Source organism: Sturnira hondurensis, unplaced genomic scaffold (assembly GCF_014824575.4).
Source record: "Sturnira hondurensis isolate 20B ecotype Veracruz unplaced genomic scaffold, ASM1482457v3 Scaffold0002840, whole genome shotgun sequence".
Classification (NCBI taxonomy): Eukaryota; Metazoa; Chordata; class Mammalia; order Chiroptera; family Phyllostomidae; genus Sturnira; species Sturnira hondurensis.
In genome coordinates, this window is record NW_028075471.1 from 4,697,333 (window position 1) to 4,718,225 (window position 20,893).

The 20,893-nt window shown below is 47.2% G+C and overlaps 1 protein-coding gene across 4 annotated transcripts in view; it reads left to right on the top strand.

Moving 5' to 3' along the window:
* FLNB (filamin B) overlaps positions 1-20,893 on the top strand; it is a 141,005-nt gene that overhangs the window by 93,517 nt on the left and 26,595 nt on the right. Inside the window, exons 19-32 of one of the 4 annotated variants that reach the window (XM_037040770.1) lie at positions 1,688-1,805; positions 4,051-4,313; positions 5,601-6,198; positions 6,452-6,625; positions 7,447-7,609; positions 8,222-8,382; positions 10,441-10,608; positions 11,628-11,720; positions 12,498-12,621; positions 13,598-13,754; positions 15,018-15,207; positions 16,828-17,075; positions 19,506-19,577; positions 20,306-20,408. In XM_037040770.1, the coding sequence (XP_036896665.1) occupies positions 1,688-1,805; positions 4,051-4,313; positions 5,601-6,198; positions 6,452-6,625; positions 7,447-7,609; positions 8,222-8,382; positions 10,441-10,608; positions 11,628-11,720; positions 12,498-12,621; positions 13,598-13,754; positions 15,018-15,207; positions 16,828-17,075; positions 19,506-19,577; positions 20,306-20,408 (2,632 nt within the window). The remainder of the gene's footprint in view (positions 1-1,687; positions 1,806-4,050; positions 4,314-5,600; positions 6,199-6,451; positions 6,626-7,446; positions 7,610-8,221; positions 8,383-10,440; positions 10,609-11,627; positions 11,721-12,497; positions 12,622-13,597; positions 13,755-15,017; positions 15,208-16,827; positions 17,076-19,505; positions 19,578-20,305; positions 20,409-20,893) is intronic. The other 3 variants (XM_037040771.1, XM_037040772.1, XM_037040773.1) reach the window with 3 other exon arrangements.

Sequence of the window (20,893 nt, forward strand, 5' to 3'; positions counted from 1 at the left end):
GAGATGCCTGGTGGTCCCTGATCAGGCGTTCCTCGGTTCTTACCCCTCAGGAAAAAGCACAGGCCATTCCTCGGATGCGGCCTCTGGGCAAACCTTAAAATGCCGCAGACCACTGTATGTGTAAACCTCTAAGCTTTCTTCCTCCCTCTTGTTAAATTATTTAAGGTGGACTTAATTTCCTATCTTGAGTTTTTTTTGTTTTTTTTTTTATGACTGATAATGAGAACGTACTTTCTTTTATGAGATGGGGAGGCTTGACTGGAAGAGGATTTTTCCCTCTGTCCTTTGCCACTCCAGAGAGGTGGTCAGAATGCACAGTGGGTGGTGGAGAAGTTTTTCCAAGATGCCGGCTTAGCTGTGAGGCCTAGTCCTCAAGGAGTTAGGGGTCTGGGAGTGAGGAGTTAAGAGCTCAGGATGCGCTGGCATGTCGGGAAAGCCATGGTGACCGAAGTGTCCAGTCAGTCCCTGCTCTGTTGGATCTGACCCCTGTACATTGTACCGTGAAGGGTTACGCCCTGGAGGCGGGAGCCGTTTGTTTTGTGTGCAGTACAAATACATCTGGGGAGTCAGTCCTCTCTTCTTCATTGATTTTTTTTCTTGGCTTTCCCTGCCTTTGTTATTACAAAAGGAATGTGAGAAGATATACGTAGGCCAAAAGCGACACCCTTTTAACACTTGATCAGTGACAGCCTTCAGCAGGGCTGAATTCCAGGCAGTGCTGGATTCCTGGATTCCTTCCTTGCCCCTTTCCCTCCCATGTGGTCCTCTTACATGTGCTCGGACCTTCCAGTGGAGGGGGATCTTAAATTGCCTGAGACAGCCGTGGTCTTTCATGGAGCCTTGGTTTGGAGGGAGGGGGCCGTGGAGAGAGGAAGCCCACAGTGACGGGGCCAGGACTGGCCCGGAGAGACCAGCAGCACATAGGGCCATGCTGCCCCTCTGCTGTCATGGGGACGGCTAGCGTGGGGGCCTGCCAAGCCCGCAGACCCAGCCTGCCTTCACACCGGCAGCTTTTGCTTCCTTGACCTAGGATATGGTTTGGGTGCGGTGGGTGTGAGGCCCAGCTCACACTTACCAGATGGTGATTTAGGGGAAGTGACTTGTCTTCTCTGGAAAAATTAGGATGACAGGGAAACTACCCTTTGTGACTGTTTTAAGATTGAATCCAGGAAATGCTTAAAAGCACAGAAAACAACGCTCTAAGTTTTCCTTGTTGGTATTGGTTCCAAGTTTTCCTTGTTGGTATTGGTTCCTTTTATTTTATCTGACTTCTCCAGCATTCTTACCAGAGGCCAGAAGTTTAGAAATATATGTCTGAGATGTTTTCTACATCCACTAGAGTCAAATAACCCGTGTCTCTGGGAAGGATGAAAGATCCAGAAGGCAGGTTTTTGTTTTTTTTTTAAGATTTTTATTTACTTATCTTTAGAGGGGAAGGGAAGGAGAGAGGGAGAGAAACATCAATGTATGGTTGCCTTTTGCGCGTCCCCTGCTGGGAGTTGGCCTGCAGGGAACTGGCCTGCAACCCAGGCATGTGCCCTGACTGGGAATCGAACCGCGATCGTCTGAGTCGCAGGCCCGCGCTCAATCCACTGAGCTACACCAGCCAGGGCCTTCAGAAGGCAGGTTTAAACACCAGGTTAGTATGTTGGTACCCAAAGGTGTACTCCGTTTTCTCTCTTTCCAGGGCAGCATGCAGGTTCTGGTTACATATGGTGGTGATCCCATCCCTAAAAGCCCTTTCACTGTGGGTGTGGCAGCTCCGCTGGATCTGAACAAGATAAAAATTAATGGACTGGAAAACAGTAAGTGTGTGAATGGAGGGGAGACTGGTCATTGCAGACCACTACCAGGGTCTGTCAGGTTCCCTTTAAAGGACAGTTCACAGAGAATCAGTTTCTGACTGAACAGACTTTGTAGCAGAACAGACTTGTTTTTGAATTGGGGCCATGCAGTGGGAACCTACCGGCTGCATAACGTCCCGAAGCCTCAGTTTTCATTATTCGTATGGTGGGGATGAGGAAGGAGGCGGTCAAGAACACTCAAAGGAATATTTAGGAAATTAAATGAGCTAATGATTCAGACCCTGGCACTGTCCCTCAGTAATAGCCCTCAGCAACCGCTGGCATCACAGTGGAATGTTTTCATTACGAAGAAGTTGGGCAGTTTGCTTTCTGGCGAGCTTCTACTGAGCCCGCTCTCCTTGGCCACTGAATCCACACTGGGGTCGAGAGTCGAGCATAGAAGTCAGCTCCCTGGCACCCAGAAACCACAGCTACAGGGCACCCCCTACCCCCATCCGAATATTCCTTTAACTTGTTAGGTATCTTATTACTGCAAGCTCATTTTATTTAGTTTAAATCAAGAAAAACTTTATTAGGGAAAATTTCAAACATACAGAAGAGAATGGTATAATATGAACCCTGATGTACTTACCACTCAGCTTCAGAAGTTCAATCTGTGATTATAAAATTATTTTTGTACCCAAAATGTACATAAACCAATTTTTCATCTAAAAAATATCACAGTTAAGAGTGATTCCTCTTGAGCTGTTCCCTCCCCTCCCTACAGTTAACCAGAGTTATCAGTCCATTGTCTGTCCTTCCAGACGTCTGCATGTCTGCATGCAGAGAAGAGAAGACGCTCTTGTCTGCATCTGCACGTGCGGTTCTGCACGTGCGGTTTTGCCGGCAGAAACTGGTCGGCAGTGTTTATTTTGCATCGCAGTTATCCTGCTCCCCCGTCCCCCCCCCGTGTCTTCAGCCCATCTTTCACATCAGCAGTGCTTCTGGGAGAACATTCTCACCCAGTGGCCGCTGCCTGGCCGCACCTTGGTGGCACACGTTCACCTGCTTTCTTTTTTTTTTCCCTTAAGATTTTATTTATTTATTTATTTATCTTTAGAGGGGAAGGAGAGGGAGAGAAACATCAATGTATGGTTGCCTTTCGTGCATCCCCTGCTGGGAGTTGGCCTGTAGGGAACCAGCCTGCAACCCAGGCATGTGCCCTGACTGGGAATCGAACCGCGATTCTCTGGTTCGCAGGCCCACGCTCAATCCACTGAGCTACACCAGCCAGGGCTTCACCTGCTTTCAAGCTCATGGGGCCGCGTGCCTACCCCTAGGGAAGGCCTCTCGTTCCAACCATGAGGGTCTCTCTGGGTGTTGCTGGGACCATTGGTGAGCGCCTTAATTGACCTGTGACCCGAATGTAAAAGTTGTGCACGAGACCAGCTCCCCGCTCTGGGCTCTGAAACAGTAGCTTGATGAGGCTTTTGTCCCTGGGGGCAGCCAGCTCAGAGCATATGAATGGTCCCTGTCTAACCCTTCACTGTGTTCCCTCATAGCTCCTTTTCCCAACACACCGAGGGTTTCGGCCCCATACCAGGTAAACCACAATGCCAATTAGGAAAATCCTTCGGGACGTGGAGGCCTCCCTCCGTGGTGTGGCTGCACGGTGTTCGTCCAGGCAGGCCCTGTGCTGGCCTGGCGTCGGGGTCTTCCTGGGTAGGGATGCGAGGACTACTTCCCCAGGGCTTTTGTTTTGGTTCGAAGTCCTTTCCCTGTTTTTGTCAAATACAACACATGGTTTTCTGTGGGCTGCTTGGCAAAGACCTTTCAAATGCCAGTTCTGACCTTTGCCTTCTTGGCTGTAGAATTAAATTTGCTGCCAGCAATTAGTAAATAAAACACTAGCTTATGGAAATGGTTTGATATAACACCAAAAGTAAGTAAAGGAGGGAAGACAATGTCAGCTTATAACTTACTGGTCAGCAGAGCCGACTGTGGAATCAAGAACATTTAGCAAAGTCCCAGCTTTGTGATCTGCTAGATATAAAACCCTGGACAAATTACTCAGCCTTTCTGAGTCTCTGCCTTCTGTTAAAAGCGCTTGGTTACTAATAACCCCCCTAGAGTTGTGATGAAAATTAAAGGAGATGGTGTGCTATACTGAGGCCCGGTGAACAAAGTGCATTCAGTAAATGGTAACTATCATTATTATATTAATCAACATTAAATAGTAATTCATTAATTGGCTTACCTTTTCCAGGAGTTGAAGTTGGGAAGGATCAGGAGTTTGCCATTGACACCAAAGGGGCGGGAGGCCAAGGGAAGCTGGACGTGACGATCCTGAGCCCCTCGAGGAAGGTAGTGCCATGTCTGGTGGCACCTGTGCCAGGTCGGGAGAGCAGCACGGCCAAGTTCATCCCTCGGGAGGAGGGGCTGTATGCTGTAGATGTGACCTACGATGGACACCCCGTGCCTGGGAGCCCGTACACAGTGGAAGCCTCACTACCGCCTGATCCCACCAAGGTCAGCTTATGTTTTTGTTCTAGAACGCATCCCCTGTGGTCTAATGTAACACCACACACAGTCCTCCTCTGATCCGGGCAGACACCTTTAGAAAGTCGTGTTGTGTTGAAAGTCAGTTTTTAGTGGCTGACAGTGTTCTCTTCCCTCCGGCGGAGCGTGAAGCGTCCTGCGGGCAGCTGGGCCTCCCCGCTGTGCTGCTCTCACTGTGCAGCAGCGCGTGGGCCCCGCCCTGGGTTCTCTTCATTCGTCAGTGTAGTAACGGCACTCGCCTCAAAGTGAGCCTGTCAGGGTCGGGGAGATTGGTGAGCGTGGAGGCTTCGGCTGGTGTATGGCACAGAATGAGCTCACCCACAGACATTATAACAGTTCAATGTAAAAATGGGTTATTCTCATTGCCATTTCGTCCTGTAGTCCTGAGTTAAGGGTGTTGGAGAATTTCCAGTGGTCCTAATGGCATGGATCCTAGAAAACTCTTGTTTGTTAAATTCGAGGTGGAAGCTTTACTCTCCTCTTTGCCTCTTTTAAAATTAGTTTTTTGGTGTTTTTTAAAATTTTGGTTAGACTTTTATTTTTAGAACAGTTTTAGGTTATAGTAGGATTAAGAGAAAGGAACAGAGATTTCCCATATTATCCCTGCCTCCACCCTCCTACATGCATGGCCTCCTGTTATCACCACTCCCCGCAGAGTGGCCCCTTAGTTATAACTGATGAACCTACATGGATGTCATAATCACCCAAAGTCCAAGTGTACGTTAGGGTTTACTCTTGGTGTTGAACAGCCTATGGGTTTGGACAAATATGTAATGACATATCCACCATTACCGTTATTTTCTTTTTATGCAGACTTTGTCGAGGGAGGTGTAGTAGCCAAAGCAACAGTAAGGTCCATGCAAACTGTTCTACGAGCACTCAGCCCGGGAAACCTGCATGTGTTTATGGGGCTGGATGTTGGGTCTCCGGCTCTGCCCCTCAGGTTTACAGGAGCCGGGCATGGCAGGAGTGGGGGGTGTCCTGCTCTGTGCTTCAGAGGCCCCCGCCCCTCCCTTTCAGGTTGATTAGTTCACAGCCGCATCTCCCTTAGCCATGTGCAGCAGCAGCGACTGCATGGTGGCTGTAACTCAGTGGTGTGGTGAGGTGAGTCTGTCGCACGTTGGGCCCCAGGGAAAAGGCCCACCTGACTGAGATGCTGTTCAGTGTCGATTGCAGGCTTGGGTGTTGAAAGCAGCACTGACTAAGCAGCAGTATTAGCATCAGGCAAAGTTTGACTTTCATTCTTTCTTCAAATAGGTGAAGGCCCATGGTCCTGGCCTGAAGGGTGGTCTTGTGGGCAAGCCTGCTGAGTTCACCATTGACACCAAAGGAGCTGGAACCGGAGGTTTGGGCCTAACTGTGGAAGGTCCATGCGAGGCTAAAATTGAATGCTCTGACAATGGCGACGGGACCTGCTCCGTCTCTTACCTTCCCACAAAGCCTGGGGAGTACTTCGTCAACATTCTTTTTGAAGAAGTCCACATACCTGGTTCCCCCTTCAAAGCCGACATTGAAATGCCATTTGATCCCTCTAAAGTCGTGGCATCAGGACCAGGCCTGGAACACGGGAAAGTGGGTGAAGCTGGGCTGCTCAGTGTTGACTGCTCAGAAGCAGGGCCCGGGACCCTGGGCCTGGAAGCTGTCTCAGACTCGGGAGCAAAAGCTGAAGTCTGTATTGAGAACAACAAAGACGGCACCTATGCAGTGACCTACGTGCCTCTGACTGCTGGCATGTACACGCTGACCATGAAGTATGGTGGTGAGCTTGTGCCCCACTTCCCTGCCCGCATCAAGGTGGAGCCCGCTGTGGACACCAGCAAGGTCAAAGTCTTTGGGCCAGGAATAGAAGGAAAAGGTGGGTTCCATTAAAAAAAAAGAGAGAGGCGGCAACCCCCACCTTTGTTCCAAAATGTGTACAACGTTTATGTTGCTTGGCTGAGGCTACCCTGGAAGGGGCTTCTTTTTTGGTGAGGGCGGGAAGTGTGTATTAGTTTCCTGATTTTGAGAGTCAGACCAATTGTGCCTTAAGTGCCAACAACCTTGGTTCTTGGGTTTGCTCCTGGGTCTGGGGTGTTGGTGACGTTCTTATCTGTGTGATTGCTCTGCAGATGTGTTTCGTGAAGCCACCACAGACTTCATGGTCGACTCCCGACCCCTGACGAAGGTCGGGGGCAACCACATCAAGGCCCACATTGCCAACCCCTCGGGGGCCTCCACCGAGTGCTTCGTCACGGACAATGCCGATGGGACCTACCAGGTGGAGTACACGCCCTTCGAAAAAGGTGAGTTGACTTCTTAGACATAACACTGTTCAAAACTGTGCCTGGCCATTTCCTCCTGATGTCTGATGACTGTTTCTACCCCATGTGCTCAGCCCATCATCTCAGCAGAGGCCCTTGAAAACTGACAGGGAAATACGAAAGCCTTCCTCCCCAAGAGGGCCACCCAGACTCTGGGCCTGGCGTGCTGGCCCCGCTGTTGGGTGGGGTTTAGCCTAAGCCTCATCTGAGCAGGGTATGGGATGATATAATGGGTATTGATCATTTGTGTAATTTTTTTAACACATTGATTTCTTTCCAGAATATTCAAAATTATAAAACATTTTCAGAAATGATAAAGGCATGAAAAAACAAAATCAAAGTATCATATATCCTCATTACTGGACCATAAGAAATCTATAAATATTTTGGTGTAGAAATGTAAAACTCTTTTTATAGATGCCTGTATATTCTACTTTGTAGATTTTTTTGTCTTTTGATAAGTAACTGGATGGAGTTTTCCCAAGACAGGGCAGTATGTTTAAGACTTAAGTGTAGACTTAGTGGTACTGGTTTGGGGGAGAGACCTTGTGTGTGTGTCAGTTTGTGAGTGGGCAGTGGTGGGGGCTGTGTGAATGCCAAGTGAGCAGAAAGCATCAATAGACAATTTATATTTTTTAAAAATCGGATTATATCAATATTACTGTTTTTTTAACCTGCCCTTTTCCAGTAACATGGTAAAGCACGGAGACATGAATGCTAGATAAAAGCCTGGAGTAGAGGCATTTCCCATAAAAAGGTGACTTCTAGACATGTTTTTGTTTTTGTTTTTTTGTTTTGAACAGGCCTCCATGTAGTGGAGGTAACATATGACGATGTGCCTGTCCCACACAGTCCCTTCAAAGTGGCTGTAACTGAAGGCTGCCAGCCATCTCGGGTTCAAGCCCAAGGACCTGGATTGAAAGAGGCCTTTACCAACAAACCCAATGTCTTCACCGTGGTTACCAGGTAAGCAAGGCACTGGGGTTTGCGTGTTGACTCTCTAAAAGGAATAGCCCTAAGCAGTTTAACTGTTTTAAAGAAGTTTTATGGGTGTCCCTATATATGTGTAAAGTCTCCCAACTTTTGGGAGGCATTTTTTCATATAATAAAAGGAGCATTTTGTTCTGTGGAGATTTATATTACAGAGAAAGACAAAAGTGTACTGAAAAGGTACCAGAAAACACTGACAATAACAGTCATAAAACTGCTGAGCAAACCAGGACTAGATGGCAGCTCCTTAACTCAGCAATGCAGAAATATATAGCCAATCTCATATTTAAGTGAAATATTAGAAGAATTCCCATTAAAATCAGTCACAAGGCATATGCCTGAATTGTAGTTGTAGTCCTAACCAGTGCAATTAGATAAGAAAAACAAATGAAGGATAAACATTGAAAAGGAGGGGTCAAAGCTATCTTTATATAACATCATTGAGGAATTCCCTGTGTGAGAAGTGTCATAGTAGTTGAGCTGAGTTGGATAAATGGGAAGTTTGTAGAGGGATTTTAAATGAATTTTATCAGTAGCACACTGGTATGAGTCACTAGTACTACTTTGCTTTCTTTCCACACTTTCCAGAGGAGCAGGAATTGGTGGGCTCGGCATAACTGTTGAGGGACCATCAGAGTCGAAGATAAACTGCAGAGACAACAAAGATGGCAGCTGTAGCGCCGAGTACATTCCCTTTGCTCCAGGGGATTACGACGTGAATATCACATATGGAGGAGACCATATCCCTGGTAAGCTCTCCCTCAGAAAGGAACCCAAAGAACAGTTGATTTTGCATACCTCCCTGAATAAGAAAAATAGTCTGACATTTGTAGTTGCTGCAAAGGGAGAATTTTCCTTAGATCTGCATCTCCAGGAATATCTTAACTCCCAGTAGGACCAGGCAAAAAAAGTGCTGACGTGGAGTTTTGACTGAAAATGTTTATTCATGTGTTGGAGGACCTAATTCTTAATTTAAAGAAGAGCTGTTTCTTTTACAAAGTTGAAAATCTTCACTTTATTTTGTGACTGGCTCTTATGCATCTTATACATGCATCTTGTTTTTTGTTTTTTTCAACTGACAGTCTGGCAGCTGATAAAGTCACACAACCTCACATTCTTATTTATTAATTTATTTTTTGTGGGATGATATAGTGTATACACTTCCTGAAAAACAGGGTTTGTCATCCTCAGAACTGTTGATATTTTGGGTAGGATGATTCTTTGTTGTGGGGGCTTCCTGGTTCGTTGCAGGGTATTTAGTGGCCCATTTTGTGGCAACCAAAAATGTCTCCAGATATTGTCATGTGTCCAGTAGGGGACAAAACAATCCCCACTTGAGAACCACTGCTGTGAATGATTCAAACAGTAAAGAAATAGGTGACTTCAGTACTGAAGGGCTCTCTAACTTTCATGTTTCAGTAAGGTCATTTTCATAGGTTCAGTTCTGTTTCTTTAATGAAACATTTGCCACCCGACACACATCAGAAGTGGAGGTGAGTGTGGGTATGATGTAGACACAAGTCCAAGGACTCTGGTGCTGCTCCTGAGTCAGCCGATGCCTCATCTCAGGTGTGGTGAGAAAGAGGACAGAGTCCCACCCTGAGAGCCCCTGGTCAGGAGGAGCCTTGGGTGGGTCAGTGTTATCTTTGCCCTGAAGGCTGTAAGCCACCCTGAGACTGACAGGAAGGGGCAGGCCAAAGGTCGAACTTTCGGGTTCTGGATTGGCTCCCAGGAAGCTGGAGTGTCCCCTGAGCACATACTCTTTCCCAACTGTGCCTGCTCCCCCAGTCATGTGCAACTGCACACACAGTTACGTTCACTCTGCCTCACACTGATCAGAAAGCACTGACATTCTGTTCAAAGGGGTTATTCTCAGGTGTTCATTTAGGCCTTACTTCATTTAAAGGAATATTCTCAAACTTACTTTTGCACCTTTTTCAATATAGATTTTTAAATTCCTGTAATTACTTATCAAGAGGAATTCAGCCATGGACCCTGTGGTCAAAGCTCCTGCTCTCTGAAAGCTGGTTTTCTGGGGTTCCTAGCACTAGAATTATGTTTGACTGCTATGAAGAAAAAGGAGGGCTCAGTGACTGAACACGGAGCCATGGGTACCTTCTGGTGGCTCCAGCCAGGCAGGTGGCCATGGAGATGGGCACCTCCTGGTAGTGGACACAACACGGCTATTTGGACTCTATTGGAAAGTCTAGAGAATGCCATCAGCTCTGAAATCTGCCTTGCAGAAGAGAGTGAGAGTTTGGCCTGTGCAGCTGAACCTTGAGCTTGAAGCATTTGAAAGGTTGGCCATCCTGGGCCCCAGAATTTTCCCAGGCAGAGTCATGTAGTGAAATGTTGGTTGGTTTTCTTAGTATCAGTCTTCATAGCCAAGGTGACTTGTGAAGTGCTGCTGTGAAACATTCAGCAACTTGCTAGCGTCTAATTTTCCTTCATGGAAATGTTGGTTGCTTGAACATCAGCCCAGTTTTTCCTGGCTTGGAACAAACCCATAGTGGGTTTATTATTTTTAATAAGGTATCCTGTCTTAGCTGCAGGGGCATGTCGGTTTCCTCTGGTGGCCTCTCTGTGGTGGTGGTTCAGGCCACTAGGTCAACTAGGATGTACACATCAGGAAGAGGGTCTGCATGATTGATTGGTGATGTCTGCCTGGAGTATGGATCTGGCAGTGGTGCAGAATGCTCGACTTCTGCTGTCTGGGACTTGATGTTACCTTGTTGGTTCTTGGTTGCTGTCATGCTAAGTTCAGACGACTTCAGTGGAGGCTCAAAACCACATGACCTCTTTTCCAGGCAGCCCTTTCAGGGTTCCTGTGAAGGATGTTGTGGACCCCAGCAAGGTCAAGATTGCCGGCCCTGGGGTGGGCTCAGGTGTCCGAGCCCGCGTCCTACAGTCCTTTACAGTGGACAGCAGCAAGGCTGGCCTGGCCCCACTGGAAGTGAGGGTCCTGGGCCCACGAGGTGAGTATGCATCTTGCCTTCCCGCTGACATTCACCTCCCCAGGGCAGAGACAGACATGACCTAGAGCAAGCACTTTGCTTTTGAGTTTGGTCATGAATTTAAATTTTTTAAATTGCTTTATTGCTCCGTATTCTAGCTAAAGACTAGAAGTTCGTGTTCTAAAAGTAGACAGGCCTATTATTCCTCGATTGGCCTACCTTTTCTGTTTATTTAATGAAATAGTTGCCACCCAATTTATGATCTGGGTGTAAATGTCTCCCTAATTTCAGTTTTTTAGAGTAGAGAGATGAAGTGGGTAGTGTTTGGGTTCTCACATGGGTAATGGTTGTGTAGCTGCTTGGCATTTGTGAGGTGATGGAAGTTAGTCTGGATTTGGATGGGTGGTGGGTTCAGAGGTGATACTTCTGTTTAAAATGCCTTGGTGCTCCAAATTTCTGGAAATGACAGCTTCTCAGCCCACATGGCACATGGCTTTGTCATTGTCCCTACTCCCTGGAGCAAGGGGGTCTCTTGGGGGGATGGTCTTTGTTGGCAGTTTGGTCTGCCCTTTTGGCAGCCTGGAATTGGGGTTTGGTAAGGCGAGCAGACCACATGGGACAAAACACTTAAACATGTTAAAATTTACCTTTTTGGTGCAACCCCATTTCCTCTTCTAGAATTTAAAACGTGTCATTTTCTGCCTAATTTCTTAAAGTATCTGGAGTTGTCCCAAGTGATGCATTTTCGGCTTCATAGAAGTAACCAGTAAGGGGGAGGCGGGGCTTCCTTATTTGAAGGGGAGCTTTCTCCTTCATGGAGTTAGTTCAGTAGGAGGTTATGCCCCTTCAAACTCAGGGTAGAAGTGTTTGGGGGGAAATGATCATGGGGCTAGATTCTGATTGTACAGAGTTACTGAGCCTCAAGACCTGTGGGTGTATGTGTGCATGTGTGCATGTGTGTGCATGGAGAAGGAGAAAGAGAGTGCTTAGTAATATGTCTGTGTCATGGAGATTCTTAAGTAACAGCCTTTTAATTTTAGCTGATGAGACAGATTCCCAGGCATGGTGCAGCCCCTTGAAAGCCATTTCAGAGTTCTTTAAAGATGACCTGAAGGGTGACTTAATGGAGACAGGTTTGCATTTTCCTATTGGCTGCTGCTCTAATTTATGTAACCTGAATGCCTCTCATTGGCCTCATCCCTAGAAGTGCCTTGTACCCTCCTCTTCTGCTTTGCTTAATGAGTATGCTATGCTATGGTTAACCTGCTCTGCAGTTGATCCATCCTTGACGCTTTATGTTTAGAACTGGCATCTAAAATCTAGCAACCCAATGCATGCCTTGATTGTGCTTTACCACAACTGTCTCCCGCATGTGTCACATTGCTGGTCTCCTCACCCCATGAGAGGGGCACCGTCACCTGCCCTGCACCTACACCCATGTGCTCAAAGGTGGCTACAAGTCTGAACTGGCCATCACCTTGGTTAATTTTTGCTGTTCTGAGTTCTGGATTCTTTGGCTCTTTCTCAGCTCTAGAGTAAAATTTGCCCCATCTCAAGCATGCCTAACCAGCTTGAAAGGATATTACAGCATGTCTGCAACATGCATCTTTACCACACGCCCTCCAGGAACAAATGCGGGCAGTCTCCATAATTATACTCTAGGTCTGACTGAGTGTACTTCAACCAGTAACAAGCTGAAGGTGTCTCTTGGGTCATTTCTACAACCATGAATTGGGGATCCTGTGTCCTATGATTTCTCAGGCCTCTGATTATAGCCCACTTGCGTTTGTGTTACTCATCAGTGGAAACCAACAGCTCTTGGGGATGAATGTGATCCTTTTTGAACTCAACTCAGGGTGGAGTTCAGGGGAGGCCAGGTAGTCCTTCAGACCTCTCATCTCTGCCCTCAGGCCTGGTGGAGCCGGTGAATGTGGTGGACAATGGGGACGGCACACACACGGTGACCTACACCCCATCCCAGGAAGGGCCTTACATGGTCTCTGTTAAATATGCTGATGAAGAGATCCCTCGTAGGTAAGCTCCTGATACTTAGGGAAGGGGTCCAAACCGGACTCAAACCCACCCCTCTGCAGGGCTCGCCAGCATTGCTCTGGTGGCCCACTGGTCTGTCTGCTCTGCAGCTCTTGTCGAGACCAGCGTGCTCTGCACAGGTGTCAGAGCATCCTGGCCTCTTGCCCCTCAGCCCCCTTCTTCCTTTCTGCCACTATTAACTTAAAGATAAGCTGAAATTAAGGAGTGGGGAATTTTTGAAAAAATACAAATAATGCATTAGCTTATCAAAGTCTTCTTCCGACTGACCCTGCAAGTAATTTTCTCATTAGGGCAAAGATTTTTACTTCTTCACTTGAGGGTTTGGCTGACAATGGCATTCCCATAAGGGCTCGGATACAAACCTCATTCCTCATTCATATTAATACAAAAAAATACTGCATAAACTCCTCACCTCTGAGAATAACCTTTAAGATTTTATTTTTTTAAATCATACTTAAGATTAAGAAGCGTTACTCATACCCCAATATACATATTTTATTTATTTATATATGTATGTATATATATTTCTAGCTAATGGAAATATGATTTATAAATTATATTTATGTATTACTTTACTAATAGCATATCATGAAAGCATATTAAAAATAGAAAATAGGAGGATGAGATAAAATATTAAAACAAATTTCAAAATTCCCTTTCTATTTTGGTGACCATTGTTTCAGCATAACAAAGTAGGTTAAAGGTGTTTAACCACGTGTTCTCCAGACTGATTTTGGAGTTAATTATGCCCCTGGCATGCAACCAAGGAAGCTGGTCTGGGCATGATGGCTACTACCTCATAATTGTACATTTCTGCTGGACATAGGCGTTGCTAAACTCACTGTTTTATCTGCTGCAGAAATCCTCTTTGCTATCCCAGTTTCTTTGTGTAACAGAGGTCAGATTTAGCAGGGTTGATGTGTATCCATACTGACCAGTGGTATGTGTGTTTAACAAGTCCCTTCAAGGTCAAGGTCCTTCCCACATATGACGCCAGCAAAGTGACCGCCAGTGGCCCTGGCCTCAGTTCCTATGGTGTGCCTGCCAGTCTTCCTGTGGAGTTTGCAATCGATGCCAGAGATGCCGGGGAAGGCCTGCTTGCTGTTCAGATAACGGTATTTTTTAGTTATTTTCTGGAGTCAGACTTCATTAATAAAACCTAATTTTCTGGCCAGGGGTAAGAACAAGGATTTTTTAATAACCAGTTTCTGACCTGGTGCCATTGGTTGACAGATTTTCCCAGCAGAGCCTCAGTAATTATATAAGAGAACATGCATGCTTGTCTGAAACACCTGAGGGTACAGCTCCAAGTACTGAGTTTTGGTGAATCCATGTTTTCTATCTATTAACATCTATTCCTGTGTTTTTATGTGAATATATCTTAAACTACCATTGGGTTAGTTAGGACTAAGTTCTGCTGCATATCACAGTAAACCCCTAAATAACAGTGGCTTTAAACACATGGAATTACTCTTTCTTGTTAAAGAAGCCCAGGGGCCAGGCACCAGGGTGCCGTGTGTCTCGTCAATGAAGTAGGCTCCACCTCTCTTCCCCTCTGTCCTTAAGGTCTCCTCATGGACCGTGAGGCTGCTGGTGTTCCAGCCATCTGATCCGCATGGCAGGCTAAAAGGAGGAAGAGAGGCAGATGGAAAAAGCAGGGCCTTCCAACTCAATCAGCTCCCTTAAACAGCCCTATCATAAGTCCCTCACAAGACTTCCACTCCCTTCTCAATTGCCAGAAATTTGTCACAAGTCGCATGGCCATCCCTACTGGCAAAGGATGCTAGGAAGTAGAGTTGCTCAATGCACCTAGCTAAGAATTAGGGTCCTGTTACTTAAGAGAGAAGGGAGAGTGAATGTGGTGGTATGCAAGCTGGAGCCTCTGCCCACTTGCCCCCCTGCATATCAGTGGATTTGGGGCTAAAACGCTAGTTGACTTGACAAAAAAAGTATTAAAATTTGATTGCGTCCATTGTGTTGTTAAAGGCATCTGCAACCTTGTCTCCCTACCAAATAACCAAATTGTATCATGCCAGTAATTCTGACTCCTTACACTGGAGGCACTGATGAATGAGCAAATGTGTCGATGTTTTCAATGAGTTCTTTCTCTCTCTCTCTTTTTTAAATATTTTATTTATTTATCTTTAGAGGGGAAGGGAAGGAGAGAGGGAAAAATACCAATGTATGGTTGCCTCTCGTGCATCCCTCGCTGGGAACTGGCCTGCAACCCAGGCATGTGCCCCGACCAGGAACCGAACCTCAGTCCTCTGGTTCGCAGGCCTGTGCTCAATCCACTAAGCCACACCAGCCAGGGCTCAATGAGTTCTTTCTACATCTTGACGGCAACATCTTAAATAGCATTTCTCTGTGATCCACAGGACCAAGAGGGAAAACCCAAAAGAGCCATTGTCCAAGACAATAAAGATGGCACGTACGCTGTCACCTACATCCCTGACAAGACTGGACGCTACATGATTGGGGTTACCTATGGGGGGGATGACATCCCCTTCTCTCCTTACCGCATCCGGGCCACACAGACGGGCGATGCCAGCAAGTGCCTGGCCACAGGTGAGTGTGGGCCTGGGTCCGGAGTGTGGGCTCTAGAGTCTGAAAGCCAGGATCCAGTCCTTCTCTGCCACTCAATAGCTGTGTGATCAGGGCAGGATGCTCAACCACTCTGAGCTGTGGTCAGAGGTAGAGTGAAGATCTTTTTGACAACATTTCAATTCAAAAACCTCTTCTAATCAGAGACTATTTCACAGCGTTATTGCAAAGCTTAGATGAGGTCAGGCATGAAAAATGCTTAGCCTGGTGCCAGGCACGTGGAAGCTGTTAATTATTGTATCACTTTGAAGTGGGTGCATTTGTTGAGATATCAACTGTGATGGCTGCTCCCATAAAATGCATATATATACCTTTCACGAGTAGATAGCTTTTTATTCAAAGTTTATTCAAGATCATTACAAGCTACCACAAGAGAAACACATTCAAGGATCTAGGTTTTCTCCTCAACACTTGAGGCTTATGTCTAAGTCTCAGGAATTGCCCGGGCATATCTGAGCATCACAGTCCCTTCCACTTCTTACAGGCGACTGTTTGAAAACCACGGGCCCTTCCATTCTGATGATGCATCAAGTATGTTTTAAAACATGAATCCTCAGCTCTGAAATGAAACATTTGCTTCTCTTTAGATAGAATTAAACATAGGTCCACACAGGCCATATTCCACTTTTCTCATACCTCATCTTGTTTTGAATGGAGAAAGTCTGGCTTTCAGGGCAGGTTTGTAAATGGCTCAGCAACACCAACATTTGAGAAATTTTGAAACACTAGCCCATCTGCCACCTACCAGGTCTGTACTATACCAGACACAGCTGGAGTGTCTTTGCTCATCTGAGGACATGTTAATATTGGGCGGTGGCTTCCTCCTAGTCCTTTTCCCTTCCTTTGCTCAGGCAGGGTCCTGCTCAGCCTGGGGGCTCCGATAGCCCTGTCATTTCAGGACTTCCACAGTCTGCTCCAGTCTCTCCTCCTACTCGGGTCTGAACAACATGTTCTTATTCCTTTTGCTTCTTGATGGTTTGCTTTTTTTTTTTTTTGGCCAATGTGCTTTTAATTTACACTTTTCTGCACTCCCTGGTGTTGTGTGGACCCTCTGTAAAGGGATCCACGGAGAGAGTGGGCAGAGCGGGGCAGAGACTGGTTATTATTTGGGGACATACGTTGAAAGCTTTCCCTAGATAGATGCCCCATCATCAGAATTCAGCCATTGCCCATTTTCTCAGGAAGCCCTCTGTTGATGCAGCCACACTGGAATATATCTTAGTGCTTTTACCCGACACCTTTCTGAAGAACAGTTGTTTGCTCACCTTTGTATGTACCTGGCACTTAAGAAAATGCCTACTCTGTGTTTGATGAAGAAAGTTGACTTTCGTCCCCATACCCTTGAATGCTGGCATACCAGATCCAACGTTCGGTGGACACTCAGAACCCAAGATACTCCTTATCTAGTAAGCGATGGGCAAAACGCGCCCTTGAGCAGCACCTTCCCCAGGTGATCTCGGGGACATCCCTGTATGTGGCGGCAGTTGATAGAGACAACATGCAAGTGTGTGGTTGGTTTGTAGGTCTCCAGGGTAACTGTCCACAGCTGAAGCTTCCATTCTCTTCTCCTGAACTTTCCACCAGGTCCCGGAATTGCCTCCACTGTGAAAACCGGCGAGGAGGTGGGCTTTGTGGTCGACGCCAAGACTGCTGGGAAGGGGAAAGTGACCTGCACGGTTCTGACCCCAGATGGCACTGAGGCTGAGGCCGATGTCATTGAAAATGAGGATGGCACCTATGACATTTTCTACACGGCTGCCAAGCCAGGCACCTATGTAATCTACGTGCGCTTTGGCGGCGTCGATATCCCCAACAGCCCCTTCACTGTCGTGGTAAGGGAGCCCCGCGCCAGAGCGGGCTGCTGCGGGCAGAAGCCGTACAGCTGTCACTTGTTAAACCCTGGCGACACCATCCTCTTCCACTTTTCTTTTAAAAGTTTTTTTTCTTAAGCAGTCACGACCTTTTAGGGTCTCAGAGGACACACAAGAATTCCAGAGACCTCTCGGCTCTAATTGTTTACCGGCTGCCAAAGTATCCATCATGCTAAGGCTCTTAGACAGGGTCCTGGCTAAAGCACAGTTCAGAAAGATACACTTTGACAAAAAATGTTGTAACTAAAACATTACGATTTTTTATTCTGCCATTCTTCCTCCTTCTTGCTCCCCTATCTCCATGGTCTGGAGGAGACAGCTGTGTCTGGAGACTTGGCTCCGGTATCGTAGGACCCAAAGGGCCTCCAGTTGTGTTTTGGAAAGACTCAGGCTTTGCCTATGAAGGGAAATGGCTTGTCTTTTGAACTAGGAACATCTGCGGGGGAAAAGAAACCATTATACACACCTCTGGGCCAAAGAATGACTCAGCTCTTGAATTTTCAATTGGAGTGTCTTAGATCTTTCTCTGATTATTAATATCCTTCGACCAGGAGAGGGGGTAGAACTTGAGAAGCATTCCCTCATTTAACCCTGAAAACAAACATTGTTGGCTCTTTTACAAATGAGGGGTAGTAGGAGGGGTCAGACTCCAGTGCACTGAGCCCGCAGCATCCACTCTGGACAGCTACCAAGCATTGTGCAGTCCCCTCACCCAGTGCCCTTTGATGCCATGGGCAGCAGCCACACTGGCTACAAAGTTCATAGGCCTTACTGACCTGGCCCCATGCACAGCCTTCAAAGCCCCTTCCAAGGGCTACACTCTGTGCAGCAACAGAGAAGAATGTGAAGACTCCTTTTCAAACAGAAGCCCACATCCATCTTCCAAACAGTCTATCGTCTGTTGTAGCTTTTCTTCCCTTTCCATGGACCATTTTTATCTGTAAATGTGCCGGAGGTCTGGAGGCTCTTATGTCTCAGGGATGTAAACACTTGTCAACTTTTGATGCTTCTCATTTGGGAATGGTTTTCTCTTCAGGGCTGAAAGAAATACAACTAGAAAGCTGGTGTCCTTATCTACAGGGAAGGGTCCCAGCTGTAGTTTTAAGGACCTGTGCTTAACCCTTAGTAGGTTGGTTAGCACTGGGCAGGACGGAAGAGCACCTTCTGGGCCAAGGTCGCAGCCCTGCTGGTTCGCTGAGCTAGAAATGATGGGCCACGTTAGGAGAGTCTAAGTGAGAAAAATGGTGTGAAAATGTCAGGGATCATTTTGGCAGATAAATGGGAGACCTGAATTGGGGGCCTTCAAACTCATTAGGAATAAATGTCCCCTAGACCCTAGAGTGCCCAAAGGATACTTTGCATAGACACACTGTCCCGTGACCGCTGCTGACGGCAGAAAGGGAGCGTTACCCACAGTACCAGGTTTGGGTCTTGATCCTCCCATTCTGAGCTTTCGCCAACCTTACCTAGATGGACTGACTTTCTGTTCGTTGGATTGTTATGGGGAGATTCCCTGCCTCTCTCTACATTCTGGTGGCCAGTGGAACACGAACACCCAGTGCTGTCTTTGCAGCAGATGTCTCAAGGAGACCTGGAAGGCTAGTTCAGTTAAATGTACCCTGCTGAAGACATGCTCAGGGAGGCATGGGTCTCGCAGTTTATCTGCTTGTCACTGTGAAGTCCTGGATCAAAGGCCGTCACGTAGTCATTGAAAAATCTTCCTCCCGGGTGATGTGTCCCCAAGTAGCCCAGTCTGAGAGGGCCCTGGAAGGGGGAGACAGGGCTGTTCCAAATCTGAAGCTCTCAAAGCTGCCTTTGTAAGTGAAGCCCCTTTCCGCAGATGACAGAGTACTTGAAAGAAGTAAATGTGGGCACGTTGGCCTTCCTCAGAGGGGAGGCCTTCCGATTCTGGTTTGTTATGGTAGAAGAGGGAACCCCTCCCTTAGCAGGTCAGCTAGATCAGGAACATGAAGTCTGTGACTTTTAAAAAATGAATTTATAAAGACTTTTAAAACATTAACTACTGTAGACACTTAGCACGTAACAAGAGACTGCTTGCCCAGTTGCGTGCTGCAGAGGTGACTACTGGTAGCTTTCCCTGCCTGGGCCACACCTTGCACGTTGCTCTGTGACTTGTTTGTACAGACCTGTGTCCTAGGAGTGGAGTCATGGTTCAAAGGGCATGTGGATTTGACACCTGAAGAAAGGATGCCAGCTTGCTCTCACGGGGATAGGAAGAAGGCAGGCTCCTGCTAGGGCAGCTAGAGCAGGTGGCCCCCTGCTCTGCAGCTTGGAGCAGATGGGAGGAAGCGGCCTCGTGTTGTTCAGTCTACTGAGTAGCAGCGTCCCCGTGATGTGATTCCCTACTAATTTCCATTTGCCACCAACCAGGCCACCGATGGGGAAGTTACAGCCGAGGAGGAGGCTCCGGTAAATGCATGTCCCCCTGGATTCAGGCCCTGGGTACAATTTTGGTTTTGTTTTGTTTTTTTTGTGTGTTTCTGTGTTTACTCAGCCTTCATTTTAGAAGAGCTACAGCCTGCTTCTGGGGATTGCTTAAGCCCTCTGGGTGTCCTAGTCATTGGTTTCTCCCCCACTGATCAGTCCGTCGTGATGACCCCTGCTTTCTCTGTAATGGGACCCACCCATGTCATCGTCTGCACTCCACAAATCGCCAGCTGTCATGTCTGTGATCACGCTGGGTGCCATTTGTCTCTGTGTGTAAAGGGAAAGATGGACAGCTGTCTTCAGCCCTCCTACTGATTCTCAAAGCCGCCACTTGCACATTTGGTTTCTGTTCGGAGGGAAAGCCACCTGCTGCTACTTTCTGCCACTTAAAACACACCTTCTTTTCCAGGCCACAAGCAACTAAACCTTTCCAGGTGGAGCCTTTTGGGACTCACAGACATTTCTGTCTCTCACTTTTTCACTTGCCCGCAGGCGCTGCTGGGAATTTTACAAGTGGGTTGACTAGTGGTTTGTCAGCAGTGGGGTCAGCATGACTTCTCCACTCCCTCAGGCTCTGCTCTGGCCCCAGGGGCAGTTAGAAAAAGCCCAGACAACACGGGCAGCCACATCCTTAAATCCCAGCTGCACTGGCTTGCAAAATTCCCAGTCGCTCTGCTCCCTGTAGCTTCACTAGTCCACACTGTTGTCCACGTTACCCAGTGACCGCTGCTTCCTGTTTTTAGGTCACCGAAGAGGCGTATGTCCCAGTGAGTGACATGAATGGCCTGGGATTTAAACCTTTTGACTTGGTCATTCCATTTGCGGTGAGGAAAGGAGAAATCACAGGTAAGCACTATTGTGAAAGCTGTCTCGTTCTCACTCACTCTCACTAGCTCTCCAGAACGGTGCCCAGTGGTGGTTCCACCTGTCCCCCAGACCTGTATTCCTGATCCCAGACTCCCTGCTTCTTGCTCTCATAGGGTCGGTCCCATAGGGTCGGTCCCTGAGCCCTGGGATTGCAGAATCTTCTGTGTATATATGTGTGCCTCTGAAGAGGTGGTTCGTTTATAATTTACATTACATGCTGGAGAGAGCTGGGGATTCTCTCCAGGTTAAGAACAACTGTGTTTAGCCCTGGCTGGTGTGGCTTAGTGTATTGAGCATAGGCCTGTGAAGCAAAGGGTCACTGGTTTGATTCCCAGTCAGGGCACATGCCTGGGTTGCAGGCCAGGTCCCCAGTAGGGGGGACGCAAGAGGCAACCACACACTGATGTTTCTCTCCCTCTCTTTCTCCCCCCCTTCCCCTGTATCTAAAAATAAATAGATAAAAT